General features: G+C 41.9%; 1 protein-coding gene across 2 annotated transcripts in view; it reads right to left on the bottom strand.

Annotated features, from left to right (window-relative positions):
• HELLS (helicase, lymphoid specific) overlaps positions 1-19,907 on the bottom strand; it is a 59,487-nt gene that overhangs the window by 28,102 nt on the left and 11,478 nt on the right. For both annotated transcript variants that reach the window (XM_033225109.1, XM_033225099.1), the window contains exons 4-9: positions 19,525-19,581; positions 14,823-14,859; positions 14,674-14,738; positions 5,223-5,264; positions 2,164-2,388; positions 1,612-1,794 (exon numbers count right to left, since the gene is read on the bottom strand). In XM_033225109.1, the coding sequence (XP_033081000.1) occupies positions 1,612-1,794; positions 2,164-2,388; positions 5,223-5,264; positions 14,674-14,738; positions 14,823-14,859; positions 19,525-19,581 (609 nt within the window). The remainder of the gene's footprint in view (positions 1-1,611; positions 1,795-2,163; positions 2,389-5,222; positions 5,265-14,673; positions 14,739-14,822; positions 14,860-19,524; positions 19,582-19,907) is intronic.

The raw sequence follows: 19,907 nt of genomic DNA, 5'->3' as shown, positions 1-19,907 counted from the left end.
TGAGCAACATGGAGAAATCCCATCTCTACACAAAATACAAAAATTAGCTGGGTGTGGTGATACGCACCTGTAGTGCCAGCTACTCACCCAGTGGAGTGAGATGGGAGGTTCACATGAGCTACTCAGGTATGAGATAGCAGGCTCACATAGGCCTGGGAGGTGAAGGCCACAGTGAGCCAGAATGGCACCACTGCACTCCAGCCTGGGCAAAAGAGCAACATCCTGTCTGAAGAAAAAATAAAAATAATAAAGTCATAAAAACAAATACAAAGGCCAGGTGGGATGGCTCATGCCTGTAATCCCAGCACTTTGGGAAGCTGAGGCAGGCAGATCACCCAAGGTTGGGAGTTCCAGACCAGCCTGACCAACATGGAGAAACCTTGTCTCTACTAAAAATAAAAAATTAGCTGGGCATGGTGGCGCACACCCGTAATCCCAGCTACTTGGGAGGCTAAGACAGGAGAATCGCTCGAACCCAGGAGGCAGAGGTTGCAGTGAGCCGAGATAGCGTCATTGCACTCCAGCCTGGGCAGCAAGAGCCAGACTCTTTCTCTCTCTGTCACACACACAACAAAAACCCATAAATACATAAAATACATATAGGTCGGGCGTGGTGGCTCACGCCTGTAATCCCAGCACTTGGGAGGCCAAGGTGGGTGGATCACAAGATCAGGAGATCAAGACTATCCTGGCCAACATGGTGAAACCCCGTTTTGACTAAAATACAAAAAATTAGCCAGATGTGCTGGTGTGCGCCTATAGTCCCAGCTACTACACTCCAGTCTGGTGACAGAGAGACTCCATTTCAAAATAAATAAATTATATATATAATTATTTATATATATAATTATATATATATATAAAATGAGGCAGATGGTGACACTACTTCTAGAATGTATGTATTTCTCATAAGGCAAAAATGTGAAGAAGGGCTGGGCGCGGGGGGAACGGTGGCTCACATTTATAATCCCAGCACTTTGGGAGGCCAAGGTGCGTGGATCTCTTCAGGCCAGGAGTTCAAGACCAGCCTGGCCAACACAGCAAGACACTGTCTCTACTAAAAATATAAAATTAGCTGGGCATGGTGGCACATGCTTGTAGTCCTAGCTACTCAGGTGGCTGAGGCACAAGAATCGACTCAACAGGAGAGTCAGAGGTTACAGTGAACCAAGATTGCGTCCCTGCCCTCCAGCCTGGGCAAGAGAGACTCCTTCTCAAAAAAAAAAAACCGCAGAAGGTAACGTGTATAGAAAAAAAAGTTACAAAAAACAGAAAACTCGCTTCCTCTCTTCTCAACCTTTTGGCAAAGATCAAGTGAAGAATAAGCAGAATTTTTAATAAAATCTCTACCTAAGTCTGTCTCAGTTGAATCAAATTAATCAATGCAATGAAAATCATTCTGGAATATTTTAGGAAAGATGTCAAGGATTTCCAAAACCTATACTATATAAATTTAAATTAGGGTACTCCACAGATTGAGTAAGTCAAATCAGACAAAATATTTATACAGGAACCAATATAATTATACGAGTTCTACAATTGAATTCCTACAACAATGAAGCATAAAAAAAATGTAAAATTATAATTTTAACATAAGGAAGCGTGTCTTACATCTGGTGCAAATCTTTTGAACTCAGCCATCCAGTTAGGAAGTGTAGACAAAGGGCCACAGACAAGAAAAGGTCCTGGAACTCCTCTCTGAATCATCAATGCAATAGTAGCAATGCACTGAACTGTCTTACCCAGTCCCATTTCATCTGCTAAAATGCCATTAATTCCGTTTTCCCAAAGCATCTGGATGAAATAATAGATACTGTATTTAAACTCGGATATAACCAACTGCAGGGTTACAATATTTTATTTCTTCTCTTTAAAAAAATCACACCCAAAGATCAGAATTATGTTAAAACTGATATATTCACACCATAAATTATAACAACACTGTGGAAAATCCTTTATCAAAGCCATAAAAGTGTTGGAAGCCATTAACAAGGTAATTTCCACATCTAAAAATTCAGGTTAAAGAAATCAGAAAGTAAGTATTCACACACAAATGTATAATAATGAAACATGACAGAAATGACTCCAGTTGTGGTACATCACATTATTAGGCTATTATAGAAATAAAACCAATATGTTGTATTAAAAATTACAATTCATTACCCTAAGCCATTCCATGCCTTCTACTTGGTACCATCGCATCACTCCTCCCGTGAAGTGCTTTGGTTGTTGAAAAGGTACTGGCTGACCATTACACTTCCGGACTGGGTCAAAAAAGAATTTAGTATTCTGCCTAACCGTTTGAGACAATCTATCTTTAATTATACTATTCGAATCTTTATTTTTCTGAAGATTTTCTACACAGAGATTAGTAGAGGAGTTTTCATCCTGTAGAGAAAAAAAGTTTAATAAGATGTGTTATACAAAATGCTACTGTATGCCACCATTTATCAGAAAATGGAACTAACAAACTCTACTGAGTCCTATAATCATTAAGTATAGAAGACTAAGATCACATCTGGATTAAAAAACTGCAGACATCTCCATCCCTCTACAAATGAAAAGCTACTAAAAAAAACAACAACAGGCTGGCACAGTGGCTAATCCTATAATCACAGCACTTTGGGAAGCTGAGGCAGGAGGATCACCTGAACCCAGGTGTCCAAGACCACCCTGGACAACATGGCAAAACCCTGTCTCTACTAAAAATACAAAAAATTAGCTGGGTGTGGTTGCACGCAACTGCCTGTATCCCAGCTACCTGGGAGGCTGAGGATCACTCGAACCCAGGAAGTCAAGGCTGTAGTGAGCCATGAACACAACCACTGCACTCTAGCCTGGGTGACAGATTGCCTCAAAAAAATAAAAGAAAAGAAAATATAAAAAATCTGAGAATAACCCTTACAAATTAAAATCAGGCACATACTTTTGAAAAGATCATTAGAATTATACCTTTCTTCCAAACTTCTAATATTGTGACACTCAATTTATTAAACTGTTACACAAAAAATACAGTATGCATAAATAAGACAGGCAAAAGATACTAACAGATATTTTACAAAAGAAAACATATAGGCCAGGTATGGCAGCTCACGCCTGTAATCCCAGCACTTTGGGAGGCCGAGGCGGGAAGATCATGAGGTGAAGAGATCGAAACCATCCTGTCTCCACTAAAAGTACAAAAATTAGTTGAGCATGGTTGCGTGCACCTGTTATCCCAGTTACTTGGGAGGCTGAGGCAGGAGAATCGCTTGAACCCGGGAGGCAGAGGTGGCAGTGAGCCAAGATCGTACCATTGCACTCCAGCCTGGGAGACAGAGCTAGACTCCATCTCAAAAAAAAAAAAAAAGAAAGAAAGAAAGAAAACATACAGTCATCAAAAACATAAAAATATACTCTACTTCAGTAGTAATTAGGAAAATGCTAGCTAAAAACCACACACACTGCCATTTCTCATTTAATAAAATAGCTGAAATTAAAAAGACTATCAAATGCTGACAATAATGTAAGCTGGACTTTTCAAACATGGCTGGCAAGAGAATAAAATGATGCATTTACCTTGGGGGAAAAAATCTGTACTTTCTTACGAACATACATTTGCCATGTAACCCAACAATTCCATTCCCAGGTACACAGGCAAAAAGTATGAAAACATGTCTACACATGGACTTGTATGCAAATTATTATAGCAACCTTACTCATAAAAGTCACAAATTGCAAACAACCCAAATGCCCATCAATAAGGGGATGGATGAGAAAATTGTAACATTCATTCAACAGAATACTAGTCAACAATAAGAAGAAACCAGTTACTAATATGCTCAACAACATAAATGAGTATCATAGACATGTTGAGTGGAAAGGAAATAATAAGTCATCCTATAAAAGGTGTACAAAGTGGCCTCCTCTGGGTTTAGGGGTGGAAAAATAATTAGAAAAACACAGAAGAGATCCCTCTACAATGGAAATGTTCTATGTCTTCATTTGGATGGTGGTTACACAAGTGTACGCAAGTGTCAAAATTCATTAAAATACAGTACTTAACTATTTCTTCCTGACTGTAAGTTATAAAATGAAGCCAAAATCCCACGGTAAATTATAGAAGATTACATCAAGACTGTATCTTAAAAATCCAACTAGGCCGGGCGCGGTGGCTCAAGCCTGTAATCCCAGCACTTTGGGAGGCCGAGACGGGCGGATCACGAGGTCAGGAGATCGAGACCATCCTGGCTAACACGGTGAAACCCCGTCTCTACTAAAAAATACAAAAAACTAGCCGGGCGACGAGGCGGGCGCCTGTAGTCCCAGCTACTCGGGAGGCTGAGACAGGAGAATGGCGTGAACCCGGGAGGCGGAGCTTGCAGTGAGCTGAGAGCCGGCCACTGCACTCCAGCCTGGGCGGCAGAGCAAGACTCCATCTCAAAAAAAAAAAAAAAAATCCAACTAAATGTTTATCTAACTAAATCTTTAAAAATCCAACTAAACTGCACCCATAAACCAGTCCTTATACTTAACAAAAGGATAAAAATCAAGACAGTTTTATAGTATAAATTTTGGACAAAATTGTATGACCAAATAGAGTATCTCTGATTTTATAAACATAACATTAATTTCCCAAAGACCTAAAAATCTTTAATATGTAAATTAACTACTTGAAGTTCACATCCATTCATGAATATTTTCATGTCATGATTATTTTGCTTCCCTATGCAACCTCGTAATTTTAAGTACTTGAGCAATAAAAAGTGAGATAACAAGGAACCTCTCTACATAAAATGGGATATGTGAAGAGGTGGCTCAAAAATCAAGCCTTCTCAAACAGAACTTTTAAGAAACTTAAAAAATCTTTAAGGTCTGAAGCAAGATTAAGGCATCCCTCATCAAAGGCATCTCTCACAGCTTCCATAAGATGACTCATGGTTTATATCCACACGGCTACGAGCACTTGTATCACTGCCAGATTCACAAGTTAAAAGCAACATTGCTAGACCCTTAAATTAACACTTATACATCAAGAATCATGCAATAAAACACCTAACTAAAGTTGATACATAAAAAAGAAAAATGTTGGATATGGAAGAAGTGAATACATAGGTATTTTTTTTAAAGCAAAGAAACGGGATAAATAATGAGAAAAACGTACACTGTTGATTACAGAACAAGGACTAATAACTGGGAAGTAAATATGACTTCTAAACAATCTTATATTATAAATCTCTTACCTCGTTCTCCTTTTTATTTTTTTTAGCCACAGACAAAATTTCCTAATAGTTTGAGAAAACAAAAACAAATTAATAATGTATGAGGCTCATTTATTTATTTATTCAACAAGCATTTATTCTGTGCTCATTTTGCCAGGCAATGAGGATGAGATTCTCAAGATAATTAAAATATAGCGATCTAAAACTAGTGGTCTTCAGGCAGAAATAAGCCTATAGACATTACTGACTCATAATATTTCATAACATTCTAAGCTAATTTGGGAACACTTATACAATGGGATATTTCATCAAATACAGTGGTTTTCCAGGTTTTTTCTTTTAGTCTGAGATTAAGTACAAATTCACACATGGCAACAAACCTCTAGTCCTGTGGTCAGCAAACTACAGCCTGTACACCAACTCCAGCTAAGCAAATGCATAGGTACTTTTTTTAAAAGCAAAGAAATGGGATAAATTGGAACAAAGTCGGCCTCACTTGTTTACGGTTTGTGCATGGCTGCTTTCAAGTGACAATAGCAAAGTACAGGGTTAAGTAGTTGCCCACAAAACTACTCAAAAGCTGAAAATATTTTCTATCTGGCTATTTACAGAAAAAGTCTGGCAAACCATGTTACAGCCCACTTTAGAGCTCTGTGGACAGACATCTGAGTTTGCATTCCTGGGTAAGAGGCAAAGACAGATAGATTAAAAATACAGAATAAAGTGCTCTGATTTTGAAGTACCTACTAGATGCTGATGGTAAGGAGACAAACAATACCTGAGTGTGTCACTGGGTGGCTTAGCAAATAATTATCTTACATAAAATTATCTAAAAAGTTGTCACCAGGCTTCATCATTCAAGACAGTGAGGGTAGATTTCAAGCAGAGAGAATACAGAAGTATACTATAGGGGATGAAGTAGATTCAAAACAGCATTATCAAATTTAAGATTCATAGAAGAGTAACAGGACACGTAAGTAGGTGACACACACACATATATATACACGGGAATATGTATATATCGTGTGCATATGAAGCATTATGTACATATAGATATTCATATTCTAAGGCTGAGGCTAAAAGGAATTCATACCAGGAACTGATAAAGCTGTCCTGTAAAATGACTAGATAAAATGAAACTTTTGAAAGAACAATTTAGAAATAAATCAAAATCTATAAATAGCACCAATGAAGTATTCTTATTAAAAATCAAGGCCGGGCGCGGTGGCTCAAGCCTGTAATCCCAGCACTTTGGGAGGCCGAGACGGGTGGATCACGAGGTCAGGAGATCGAGACCATCCTGGCTAACACGGTGAAACCCCGTCTCTACTAAAAATACAAAAAACTAGCCGGGCGAGGTGGCGGGCGCCTGTAGTCCCAGCTACTCAGGAGGCTGAGGCAGGAGAATGGCGTGAAACCCGGGAGGCGGAGCTTGCAGTGAGCTGAGATCCGGCCACTGCACTCCAGCCCGGGCGACAGAGCAAGACTCCGTCTCAAAAAAAAAAAAAAAAAAAAAAAAAAATCAAGGCCGGGCGCGGTGGCTCAAGCCTGTAATCCCAGCACTTTGGAGGCCGAGACGGGCGGATCACGAGGTCAGGAGATCGAGACCATCCTGGCTAACACGGTGAAACCCCGTCTCTACTAAAAAATACAAAAAACTAGCCGGGCGAGGTGGCGGGCACCTGTAGTCCCAGCTACTCGGGAGGCTGAGGCAGGAGGATGGCGTAAACCCGGGAGGCGGAGCTTGCAGTGAGCTGAGATCCGGCCACTGCACTCCAGTCCGGGCAACAGAGCGAGACTCCGCCTCAAAAAAAAAAAAATCAAGCATGGCGGCCCAGCGCGGTGGCTCAAGCCTGTAATCCCAGTACTTTGGGAGGCCGACACGGGCGGATCACAAGGTCAGGAGATCGAGATCATCCTGGCTAATACAGTGAAACCCCGTCTCTACTAAAGAATACAAAAAACTAGCCAGGCGACGAGGCGGGCGCCTGTAGTCCCAGCTACTTGGGAGGCGGAGGCAGGAGAATGGCGTAAACCTGGGAGGTGGAGCTTGAGCTGAGATCCGGCCACCACACTCCAGCCTGGGCGACAGAGCCAGACTTCGTCTCAAAAAAAAAAAATCAAGCATGGCAACATGGTGAGATCCCATCTCTACAAAAAATATAAAAGTTGGCTGGGCTTGATGGTGCATACCTGTAGTCCCAGCTACTCAGGAGGATAAGGTGGGAGGATTGCTTGAGCCCAGGAGTCAGAGGCTGCAATGAGCCGAGATGGCACCATTGCACTCCACCCTGGGCAACGGAGCAAGACCCTACCTCCCTCGACAAAAAAAACAAAAATTAAAAAAAAACCTTAATCACAAACTTCTGTATTTAACTTATAGTTACTATAGTTAACAGGAAACACAAGAGGCAGAGAAATCATGGGGATACAATCAGTAAAGTCCAGAATGTGGGGAATTATACAGAATTACTCATTTTCTTCAACAAATAATGTTTCTTAAAAAAGATGAGAGACACTCTAGATCTAAAAGAGAACTAAGACACATATTAATCAAACGCAACTTATGTAACTTTTTTGGATCCTGATTTGAGCCAACCATTTTTTAAAAATGTATTAGCTAAGCAGATCACAGTGGGAAGGGCCTATACTCCCCATACTGCTACTCAGGACACTGAGGCAGGAAGATCATGTGAGCCCAGGTGTTTGAGGTGCAGTCACTATGACAATACTCAGGAATAGCCACTGCACTCCAGTCTCGGCAATACAGCAAGCCCCCATCCCTAAAAATAAAAATTAGCCTATTGAGAAATTTAAATATTAAGGAATTACCATCGACTTTCAAAAGTGTGGGAACTGTATTGTGGTTATGGTTCAAAAGTCTTGGCCCGGCATGGTGGCTCACGTCTGTAATCCCAGCACTTTGGGAAGCCAAGGCGGGCAAATCACAAGGTCAGGAGTTTGAGACCAGCCTGGCCAACATGGTGTCAATATTAAAAATACAAAAAAAAAGCTGGGCGTCGTGGCAGGCACTTGTAATCCCAGCTACTTGGGAGGCTGAGACAGGAGACTCACTTGAACCCAGGAGGCGAAGGTTGCAGTGAGCTGAGATCCCACCACTGTACTCCAGCCCAGGTGATAGCGTGAGACTCCATCTTAACAAAAAAAAAAAAAAAGTCTTGCTCAGCTTTTTCTAAAAATATCCCAGAATTAAAAAGTGATTGGCTGGGCAGGATGGCTCATGCCTATAATCCCAGCACTTTGGGAGGTCAAGACGGGCGGATCACCTGAGGTCAGGAGTTCGAGACCAGCTTGACCAACATGGAGAAACCCCGTCTCTAATAAAAGTATAAAATTAGCGGGGCGTGATAGCATATGCCTGTCATCCCAGCTACTCGGGAGGCTGAGGCAAGAGAATTGCTTGAACCTGAGAGGCAGAGGTTGCAGTGAGCCAAGATCATGCCATTGCACTCCAACCTGGGCAAGAAGAGGGAAACTCCGTCTCAAAAAAAAAAAAAGTGATAAAGGTGGACATTCAATTTACCATCCTCTAAGTATTTGTAATTTTTCAGATTTTCCATAATACAAAGAAAAAGAATATACATATACGAAAATGTTAGTGATTATCTGTTTGACAGCTTTTCAGGTGATTTTCTTATATTCTGTTTATTCTCAAATTTTTCTACAAGAAAATGCAATTCCTTGTGAAACCATAAAAAGTAATGGAGGTTATGAGTGATTAAATTTGCTTCAGAAAAACCAATCTGGTACTCTTGACAATGAATGAGAGCTATACTAGGATTATAAAAATCAATTAAGAAACAACTAATGATAGGGCAGAGTAAGGGCACAAACACCAGAGTAGCAGCGAATGAAATGACTCACAGAAATTGATAAAAATCTAGATATATAAGGAAATTGAGATAACCTCCTAAATTCTGTTTTGAATGACACAGTAGATATTGGTTCTGACATTAACACCAAAGAGAAAACAAAAGAGCAAGATTGGGAAGAAAGAGAGGAAAAGATAAATTGTTTGCTTTGGGCTAGATTATCAATTTCAAAGATCCCAATAAATTCAACTGACAGACATAGAACTGCTCCACTGCACAATGTGTAAGGAAATATGTACAGGCTACTCTTAAAAAAAAAAAAAAAGGGCCGGACGCAGTGGCTCACGCCTATAATCCCAGCCCTTTGGGAGGCCGAGGCAGGTGGATCATGAGGTCAAGAGACTGACTGAGATCATCCTGGCCAAAATGGTGAAACCCCATCTCTACTAAAACTACAAAAATTAGCTGGGTATGGTGGCACATGCCTGTAGTCCCAGCTACTCGGGATGCTGAGGCAGGAGAATCGCTTGAGGCGGAGTTGAGCTGTACCGAGTCAAGATTGCAGCACTACACTCCAGCCTGGCAACAGAGCAAGACTGTCTTCAAAAAAAAAAAAAAAAACAGGATTTCATTCTCTTGCCCACGCTGCAGAGCAGTAGCACAATCTCACCTCACTGCAGCCTTGACCTCCCCAGGCTCAGGTGATCCTCTTACCTCAGCCCCCTGTGTAGCTGGGACCAAAGCTGTGCACCACCACGCCTGGCTAATTTCTTTTTTTTTTTTGTAGAGACAGGATTTCACCATGTTGCCCAAACTAGTCTCAAACTCCTGGGCTTAACTGATCCTCCCACCTTGGTCTCCCAAAGTGCTGGTATAACAGGTGTCAGGCATCATGTCCAGTCCAGCCTACTCTTAAAAAGCTTAGAAATAGGGTGGTGCAGTGGCTCACGCCTGTAATCCCAGCACTTTGGGAGGCCAAGGTGGGTGGATCACCTGAGATCAGGAGTTCGAGACCAGCTTGACCAACATGGAGAAACCCCGTCTCTACTAAAAATACAAAATTTCCCAGGCGTGGTGGCACATGCCTGTAATCCTAGCTACTCGGAAAGGCTGAGGCAGGAGAATCACTTGAACCTGGGACACGGAGGTTGCAATGAGCCAATTTGGTGCCATTGCACTCCAGCCTGGGCAACAAGAGCGAAACTCTGTCTCAAAAAAAAACTTGGAAATAAAGAATAGAAAACAGGGCAATCTAGAAAGACTGGTTCAAAAATTTTTGTTCTGCAGACACGAAAACACAATGTATCTATAATTAAAAGGCTAAGACCCAGTGAGGAAGGAAAAGGTGAAGAAATAGACGGGATAATTTGGAGGAGCAGGGTTCACAGTGACAGAACATTCAATAGCGGTAACACATCTCCAAATGCATTCGTAGATTTAGAGATTCTTCAGCAAGTAACCTGAGATGCAAACAATGAACAGAATTTAGGCAAAGAGGAAAAGAGAGCAGGAAATTCAGTAAATATACAGAAGAAAGAAATAACAGTAAATGAAAGAATAACTGGTATGGGGCCAGGCATGGTGGCTCACACCTGTAATCCCAGCACTTTGGAAGGCAGAGGCAGGCAGATCACTTTGGGTCAGGAGTTTGAGACCAGTCTGGCCAACACGGTGAAACCACCTCTCTACCCAAAAATACAAAAACTTAGCCAGGCGCGGTGGCACGTGCCTGTAGTCCCAGGTGCTGGACTACTCGGGGAGCTGAGGTGACAGAATTGCTTGAACTGGGAGACGGAGGTTGCAGTGAGCCGAGATCGCGCCACTGCACTCCAGCCTGGGCCACACAGTGAAACCTTGTCTCAAAAAAAAAAAGAAAGAAAGAAAAGAAAAAGAAAAGGAAAGAAAGAAAAACTGTTATGCCCACAGATCTCTGAACACACTAGCCAAGTGATTCACCAAAATGAAAATTTGCTTAAAATCTTTCAATAGCTTCCTACTTTACTTACGGCAGCCTTAAACTCCTGACCATGCTTACATCTACAGCTTCATCCTTCCTTCATCGCTTTTTTCACTTACATACAAATTGGAGGCAAATATAATTTCCTTCAAGTTTTTTTAAACTGCCAGTCTCTCTTGACCCTGGATATTTGTTCAATGCTTTAATTTCTTCCTAAAACATTCCCCCCTACTATCTTCCCTGTAATTTACTCTTTCCCTTTAAATAATTTACTTTTATTCTTCAAGTCACAACATAGATACCGTTTCCTTTTCCTAGATGAAAACGTTCAGGAACTGCATGCCTGAGTGAAGAGCCCCTCTAATATGATATATAAACATCCAATTACCAACCGGGCACAGTGGCTCAGACCTGTAATCCAAGCACTTTGGGAGGCCAAGGCAGGAGCCCAAAAATTCAAGACCAGCCTAGACAACACGACAAAACCCCATCTTTACAAAAAATACAAAAATCAGCCAGGCCTGGTGGCACATGCACAGAGTCCCTGCTACTGGGAAGTGTGAGATAGGAAAATCACTTGGGTCTGGGAGGTTGAGGCTGCAGTGAGCTGAGATTGTGCCAGCTGCATTCAAGCCAGGGTAATAGAAACATTGTCTCAAAAAAAAAAAAAAATTCAATTTCATTTACTACTTACTCCTATATATTTATCTGTATGTAGGCTAAGGTGAAGACAGCGTTTACCTTTCTTTACTAATGGATTTCATCCACCTATGACAAAGTTTGCTCCAAACCAATATTCCACAACCATTTAACAAATTAACAGCTGTATGACTGGCTAAACTTCAGTATGGCATACTAAAAGTGGTTTTACTTTTTTGAGACGGAGTTTCACTCTTGTTGCCCAGGCTGGAGTGCAATGGTGCCATCTTGGCTCACCGCAACCTCCGCCTCCAGGGTTCAAGCGATTCTCCTGCCTCAATCTGCCCGAGTAGCTGGGATTACAGGCATGTGCCACTACGCCCGGCTAATTTTGTATTTTTAGTAGAGATGGGGTTTCTCCATGTTGGTCAGGCTGGCCCGGAACTCTTGACCTCAGGTGATCCTCCCACCTTGGCCTCCCAAAGTGCTGGGGTTACAGGCATGAGCCACTGTGCCCAACTTAAAAGTGTTTTAAACTGCATGTTGAATGGATACCATAATCAATTTCGGTGGGCCCTGTTTTTTGTTTTTTTTTTGGAGACAGAGTCTTGCTCCGCTGCCCAGGCTGGAGTGCAGTGGCACGATCTCAGCTCACTGCAACCTCTGCCTCCCAGGTTCAAGCAATTCTCCTGCCTCAGCCTTCTGAGTTGCTAGGACTACAGGCGCGAGCCACCATTCCCAGTTAATTTTTGTATTTTTAGTAGAGATGGGGTTTCATCATGTTGGCCAGACAGGTTTGGAACTCCTAGCCTCACGTGATCCACCCGCCTCAGTCTCCTAAAGCGCCAGGATTACAGGCATGAGCCACTGCTCCCAGCCCCCTGACGATTATTTTTCAATGAAAAACTATCGCTGCATCCCTAGAGAAAAGGAAAAGTATTATGTAAATTTTTCTTATGAAGAGCTAAAAAGTCTGAACTTCAGGTAAAAGAACAACAGCAGACAATAGAGTTGTGCTTTTTATTAAATATAAGAATGCGGCCGGGAGTGGTGCCTCATGCCTGTAATCCCAGCACTTTGGGAGACGAAGGCATGAGGATGACCTGAGGTCAGTAGTTCAAGACCATTCTGGCCAACATGGCAAAACCCTGTCTCTACTAAAAATACAACTAGGCTCCTGTAATCCCAGCTTCTCACAGGCTGAGGCATAAGAATTGCTTGAATCTGGGAGGCGGAGCTCGCAGCAGTGAGCCTAGATTGTGCGTGCCACTGCACTCCAGCCTGGGGACAGAGCAAGACTGTCTCCAACAAAAAAGAGAATGTGACACATTAAAAACATGCTAAGGAACTGGTCTGTCAGAACTGAAGATGCTCTAATTCATTCATATTTTAAAGCAAAAAGTGAGAAATGAAAAAAAGAAGTTGGTTTTAGTAATGAGCATATGATTTCAGTTTCGTAAAAGTCTTCAACAAAGAACAAGAATGAAGTTCTTAAGGTTAGGGGTTACAAAAAGCTAAATTATAGTAACAATTTCTGACTAGGCCAGGCTCAGACTCCTTTAACAAAAAGCTGATACCATCTTTTTCCCTAAAACACTTCTCTGCTCTGGTCAGTGTCTTTATTACCCTACCCTTTCCCCCCACCTCTCCACAACATATTATATGTAATTTTAAGCTCTATGCCCACGCCTGTTGTTTCCACAGTTCCTTGCAAAATACAAGTCTACTAGGTACTTTACAACCACAAGATAATTGGTAGTCATAGCTATTACTGTTTTCTATAATAACCCAAATAAGGAAACGAGCATAGGCCGGGAGCAGTGGCTCACGACTGTAATCCCAGCACTTTGGGAGGCCGAGGCGGGCAGACCACCTGAGGTCAGGAGTTCAAGATCAGTCTGGGCAACACGGTGAAACCCCATCGCTACTAAAAACACAAAATTAGCCGGGCGTGGTGGCACATGCCTGTAATCCCAGCTACTCAGGAGGCTGAGGCAGGAGAAACGCTTGAACTTGGAAGGCGGAGGATGCGGTGAGCTGAGACTGCACCATTGCACTCCAGCCTGGGCAACAACAGTAATCTCCGTCTCACCCCCGCCCCCCACCAAAAAAGAAAACCAGCATAAAGCTGGGCACACTGGCTCACACCTGTAATCTTCAGCAGTTTGGGGGGCTAAAGCAAGAGGATCGTTTGAACCCAGGAGTTCAAGAGCAGCCTAGGCAACATATGAGACTTCATCGCTACAAAAAATTTAAAAATTAGCCAGCTGTGTATGGTGTCACACACCTGTAGTCCCAGCTACTCAGGGGGCTGAGGTAGGAGGATCACTTGAGCCCATGAGGTTGAGGCTGCAGTGAGCCATGATTGTGCCACTGCACTCCAGCCTGAGTCTCAGAGTGATACCCTGTCTCAAAAAAAGAAAAGAAGAAAAAAAAAAAAAGAAGGAAGCTAGAAAGGCAGAAACGAAGGAAGGAAACAAAAGAAGGAAAGAAAAGAAAACTAGAACAACCTAAAGGTATAAGTCTATTTGCCACTTAAGTGAGGACGTGCGCAATGGCTCACGCCTGTAATCCGGCATTTTAGGAGACCGAGGTGGGCGGATCACCTTAAGTCAGGAGTTCAAGACCAGCCTGGCCAACATGGTGAAACCCCATCTCTACTAAAAATACAAAAATTAGCCAGGTGTGGTGGTGGGCGCCTGTTATCCCAGCTACTTGGGAGGCTGGGACAGGAGAATCGCTTGAACCCATGAGATGGAGGCTGCAGTGAGCCAAGGCAGCATGGACCACAGAGCTCCACCTCAAAAAAAAAAAAGTCTACGAAGGTCAGATGACATTAGTTTCAGATTAGTCTCAAGTCTACTGTAGGTTGGTAGATAGCTTCAAACGTTTTGGCAACTTCATCTATAAATGATATATAATATTAAATTAAAAACATATTTGATGTGATATTGAATATTCAATCCTTACAGCTTTAAGGTGGTTTAAAACCTACATTTTACTCAACATCAAATGTTAGGTACCCTCTCCCTTTTATTTTTACCTCTTTTGACATGACCTCTGAAATATTGTATGATTCATCTTCTCTTCCTCTTTTTTTCCTCATAACTATAAAAAAAAATTTTATTTTTGATAGCAATTAAAATAGAAATATAAACACATATTATTCAAAACTAGAATAAGGATGTTTACCTGGCTTCTCTTCGCTTGCATCAATTGAATTTTTACCCTACAAAACAAGGATTCAGAATATTGGTTTTACTAAGGAACTTTATAGTATTATACATTAAAAGGCACTGATTAACTTGAGAAAAAAAATGTTTCTTGCAGTTGAGCCACATCCACAATTTTTCACTATTATACTTACCTACATGTAATATTTTCTGTATTTCCCTACTACAACTTGTTCATAATCTCTGCTTTTTCCCAAGGGTTCTACTTCTGTCCATTATTTTTCCATTTAGAAGAGAAATTTCAAAATTAAACATAGCTGGCATTTCGTTGTTTTTTGCAGATGGAGTTTCACTCTTGTTGCCCAGGCTAGTGTGCAATGGTACAATCTCGGCTCACTGCAACCTCTGCCTCCCAGGTTCAAGAGATCCCCCTGCCTCAACCTCCCGACTAGCTGGGATTACAGGCACCTGCCACCATACCCGGCTAATTTTTGTATTTTTAGTAGAGATGGGGTTTCACCATTTTGGCCAGGCTACTCTTGAATTCCTGACCTTAGGTGATCCACCCGCCTAGGCCTCCCAAAGTGCTGTGATTACAGGCGTGAGGCACTGCGCTCAGCCCACAGTTGGCATTTTTATTTAGAAATACCATGTACATCTTTATACATTACGCTGAAGATATTCAGTAGGTAGGGAATTGAAGGAATATTCATTGTGAATGAAATTCATACATGAAACATAACCCAAAGCAGAAATAAAAGAGAATACTAATTGAAAATTATTAGTGAGGAAGGTAAGGGAAATGAGATGTTAAGAAACAGTTTCTGGCCAGGTGCAGTGGCTCACGCCTATAATCCCAGCACTTTAGAAGGACTAGGTAGTAGAATGCTTGAAGTCAGGAGTGCAAGACCAGCTTGGACAACAAAGCAAGATCCCCATCTCTTTAAAAAATGTAAAAATTAGCTGAGCATGGTGGTGTGCACCTGTAGTTTCAGCTACTCAGGAGGCTGAGGTGGGAAGATGGCTTGACCCCAGGAGTCCAAAGCTGTAGTGAACTACTATGGTGCTACTGAACTCTAGCGTGGGCTACTGAGACATCACCTCTAAAAATTTTTTTAAGTTTCAAAATAAGAGTTGGGAAACTATTATATCAAGAACAGGTGAACAACATGTATGATAAAATGACATATATATAAAATGAACTTTTAAATTAAGTTACAAAGTCTGAAGATTAAACAAGAAAATACCGAAAAAGGACTGGTGCCATTAGAGTAGGCAAAACAGTTGATAACTTTAAGAAAAAAGCAGAGGGTGGGCCGGGCGCGGTGGCTCAAGCCTGTAATCCCAGTACTTTGGGAGGCCGAGACGGGTGGATTCCGAGGTCAGGAGATCGAGACCATCCTGGCGAACACGGTGAAACCCCGTCTCTACTAAAAAATACAAAAAACTAGCCAGGCGAGGTGGCGGGAGCCTGTAGTCCCAGCTACTCGGGAGGCTGAGCCAGGAGAATGGCGTGAACCTGGGAGGCGGAGCTTGCAGTGAGCTGAGATCCGGCACTCAAGCCTGGGCGACAGAGCAAGACTCCGTCTCAAAAAATAAAAATAAAAATAAATTAAAAAAAAAAGAAAAAAGCACAGGGGAAAAAAATCAAAACCTGATATAAACAGCTAGGTGGAATAAAGTGAAGGATATATTAAAATTAACAGGTTCAAGAGCAGGGAATAAATGACTAAGCCAGTAAAATTATCATATAAATAAAAACATGTTCTTCAAAACCCCTAGGTAAGGCCAGTTGTGCTAGCTCATGCCTGTAATCCCAGCACTTTGGGAGCCAAGGTGTGGGTGTAGGGGACAGCTTGAGCCCAGGAGCTCGAGATCAGCCTGGGCAACATAGTGAAGCCCTGGCTCTACGAAAATAACAATCTGAAAAGCTCTAGGTCTCTGAAATTAGCAAGTGAGTCAAGGATCAGCGGTTTTTTTGTTTTTTTAGAGATGGTGTCTTGCTCTGTCACCCAGGCTGGAGTCCAGTAGCATGAGCTCAGCTCACTGCAACCTCCGCCTCCAAGGTTCAAGTGATTCTCCTGTGTCAGCCTCCCAAGTAGCTGGGATTACAGGTACCCGCCGTCACACCCGTCTAATTTTTGTGTTTTTGGTAGAGACTGGGTTTCACCATGTTGGCCAGGTTGGTCTCCAGCTCTTGACCTCAGGTGATCTGGGATTGCAGATGTGAGCCATCATGCCTAGTCCATTTTTATTTAATACTCTTTCTCAGTAGACTCAGTATTACCAGTTTTATTTATTTATTTATTTAGGAACAGAGTTTCCCTCTATGGCCCAGACTAGAGTACAGTGACACAGTCTTGGCTCACTGCAATCTCTGCCAACCGTGTTCAAGTGATACTCGTGCCTCAGCCTCCCAAGTAGCTGGGACTACAGGCACATATCACCACGCCCAGCTAATTTTTTGTATTTTTAGCAGAGACAGGGTCTCACCATGTTGACCAGGTTGGTCTCAAACTCCTGGCCTCAAGGAATCCATCTGCCTCAGACTCCCAAAGTGCTGGGATAGGCATGAGCCACCACACCTAGCAGTATTACCAGTTTTAAATAATGGGTTTTGTTACAAAATAGTCTGCAAAATACTTTATCAGGCATTTTAACATCACCATTAACTAGCCTAAGAATCAAATAACTGGACTTAATCTCAGCACTTTGGGAGGCCAAGGCAAGAGGATCATGAGGTCAGGAGTTGAAGACCAGCCTGGTCAAGATGGTGAAACCCTGTCTCTACTAAAAATACAAAAATTAGCCAGGTGTGGTGGCAGGCGCCTGTAATCCCAGCTACTTGGGACGCTGCGGCAAAAAATTGCTTGAACCCAGGAGGCGGAGGTTGCGGTGAGCCAAAATCACGCTACTGCATTCCAGCCTAGGTGACAGTGAGACTACATCTCAAAAAAAAAATAAATAAAAATAAAGGCAGTTTAGCATAGAAGCTAAGTAGAAGTTCTTAAACTAATCCTGGGTTCAAATCCATAATTTTCAGCAAGTTAGAGTCAGCTCTCATTATCTGCAGTACTTGTGGTTCAATAAAATCACTATGACTAATGACTTATTGCCCCTAGGAAAAATACAGTTGGGTCCCTGACTCTGGTTATGACATTCTCAACCAACAATACACAACCCTGTTTTCTTTGTGTTTCTGTTTTTAAAGATATCTTATTTAATATATATGTTGATTAATACTGAATTCAGGGCCGGCCAAGCGCAGGGGCTCACGCCTGTAATCCCAGCACTTTGGGAGGCCGAGGTGGGCGGATCACGAGGTCAGGAGTTTGAAACCAGCCCACCCAATATGGTGAAACCCCGTCTCTACTAAAAATACAAAAATTAGCCAGGCATGGTGGCACGCACCTGTAGTCCCAGCTACTCAGGTGGCTGAGGCAGAAGAATTGCTTGAACCGGGGCCTATCATGGGGAGGGGGGAGGGGGGAGGGATTGCACTGGGAGTTATACCTGATATAAATGACGAATTGATGGGTGCTGACGAGTTGATGGGTGCAGCACACCAACATGGCACAAGTATACATATGTAACAAACCTGCACGTTATGCACATGTACCCTAGAATTTAAAGTATAATAAATAAATAAATAAATAAATAAATAAATAAAAAAGAATTGCTTGAACCCAGGAGGTGGAGGTAGCAGTGAGCTGACACTGCACCACTGCACTCCAGCCTGGGTGACAGAGCAAGACTCTGTCTCAAAAAAATAAAAATAAAAATAAAATAAAATAAAATAAAATAAAAATTGAACTCATGGCCAACAGCACTGTACCTCATGCCTAAATGAAGCTTACCCAAGACACACTTTCTCCGTATGGCACAGCTTTTTTGTACTTAGAAACACTAGACAGCACTTTGGTACACTTGGGGGCCATTTTAACAGCAAAATCACCAGGAAAAAGCACACAAAAATGCAAAAATCATGGTGCTAAATGAAGACCATGAGGATATATGCTTGACATACACATGGTAGCTGAAAACAAAGCACAGCAACCCATGTTTGAGCTGAGCTTGGAACATATGTATTGGAAGACTAAAATTATTTGCTGCTCTGAACATAAGCATGTCTAAAAATGACCACGACGGTGTTAGGAATCTTGACTCTGGGGTTACAAATAAATTTGAGTTGGCGAATTCACAAATATAGAATCCTTGAATAATGAAGAATGACTGTTCTTTATCTCCTTGCATCAGCCTATTTATGTAAAATGGGGGAGAAAAGTACCTCTACCTAATAAGAACTGTTGTGAGAGTAAGAAAAAACAGGCTGGGCGTGGTGGCTCACGCCTGTAATCCCAGCACTTTGGGAGGCCGAGGTGGGTGGATCACGAGGTCAAGAGATCAAGACCATCCTGGCCAACACAGTGAAACCCCGTCTCTACTAAAAATACAAAAAATTAGCCGGGCGTGGTGGCAAGCGCCTGTAGTCCCAGCTACTTGGGAGGCTGAGACGGGAGAATGGGAGAATGGCGTGAACCCGGGAGGCGGAGCTTGCAGTGAGCTGAGGTGACAGAGCGAGACTCTATCTCAAAAAAAAACAAAAAACAAAAAATAAAAAAAAGTTAAAGTTAAACAGATGATCAAAAAAGTCAGAAGAATACAAAAGTATTTCTTCAATATTTAAATGACATAAAAAATATTCTGGCTGGTTATATTACCTTTTTAACTTTTAAAGACTCCTTTTTTCTCTCCAATTTTTCTTTCTTCTTCTGTTCCTGTAAGATAATTTTTTCTTATGTCACAAGTGGGAAGTGCAACATTAAAAAAAAGCACGCGTATCAATTCTCAAATAACTTACGTTTACAATGAGAAACTAAGGTCTATCATAATTAAAAAACAGGGAGGAACTTGTACTTCAACAAGCCTTTATGGACTAATGGGACAGATTTACCCTCCTGCCTTAAACTAAAATCCAGATAAAATTTATTAAACAGTGGTTTTCAGACAACATGCAGTAACGAACTGTAAACATTGACAAAAGGGAAACAAGGTTAATCTTCTGACTGCCCAGCTTACTGCCTGATACAATTTTAAAGTACAA

The sequence above is a fragment of the Trachypithecus francoisi genome, unplaced genomic scaffold (assembly GCF_009764315.1).
Source record: "Trachypithecus francoisi isolate TF-2019V2 unplaced genomic scaffold, Tfra_2.0 Contig01436, whole genome shotgun sequence".
Classification (NCBI taxonomy): domain Eukaryota; kingdom Metazoa; phylum Chordata; class Mammalia; order Primates; family Cercopithecidae; genus Trachypithecus; species Trachypithecus francoisi.
Note: the sequence above shows the minus strand (reverse complement) of the source record. Positions and strands in the feature narration are given on the sequence as shown.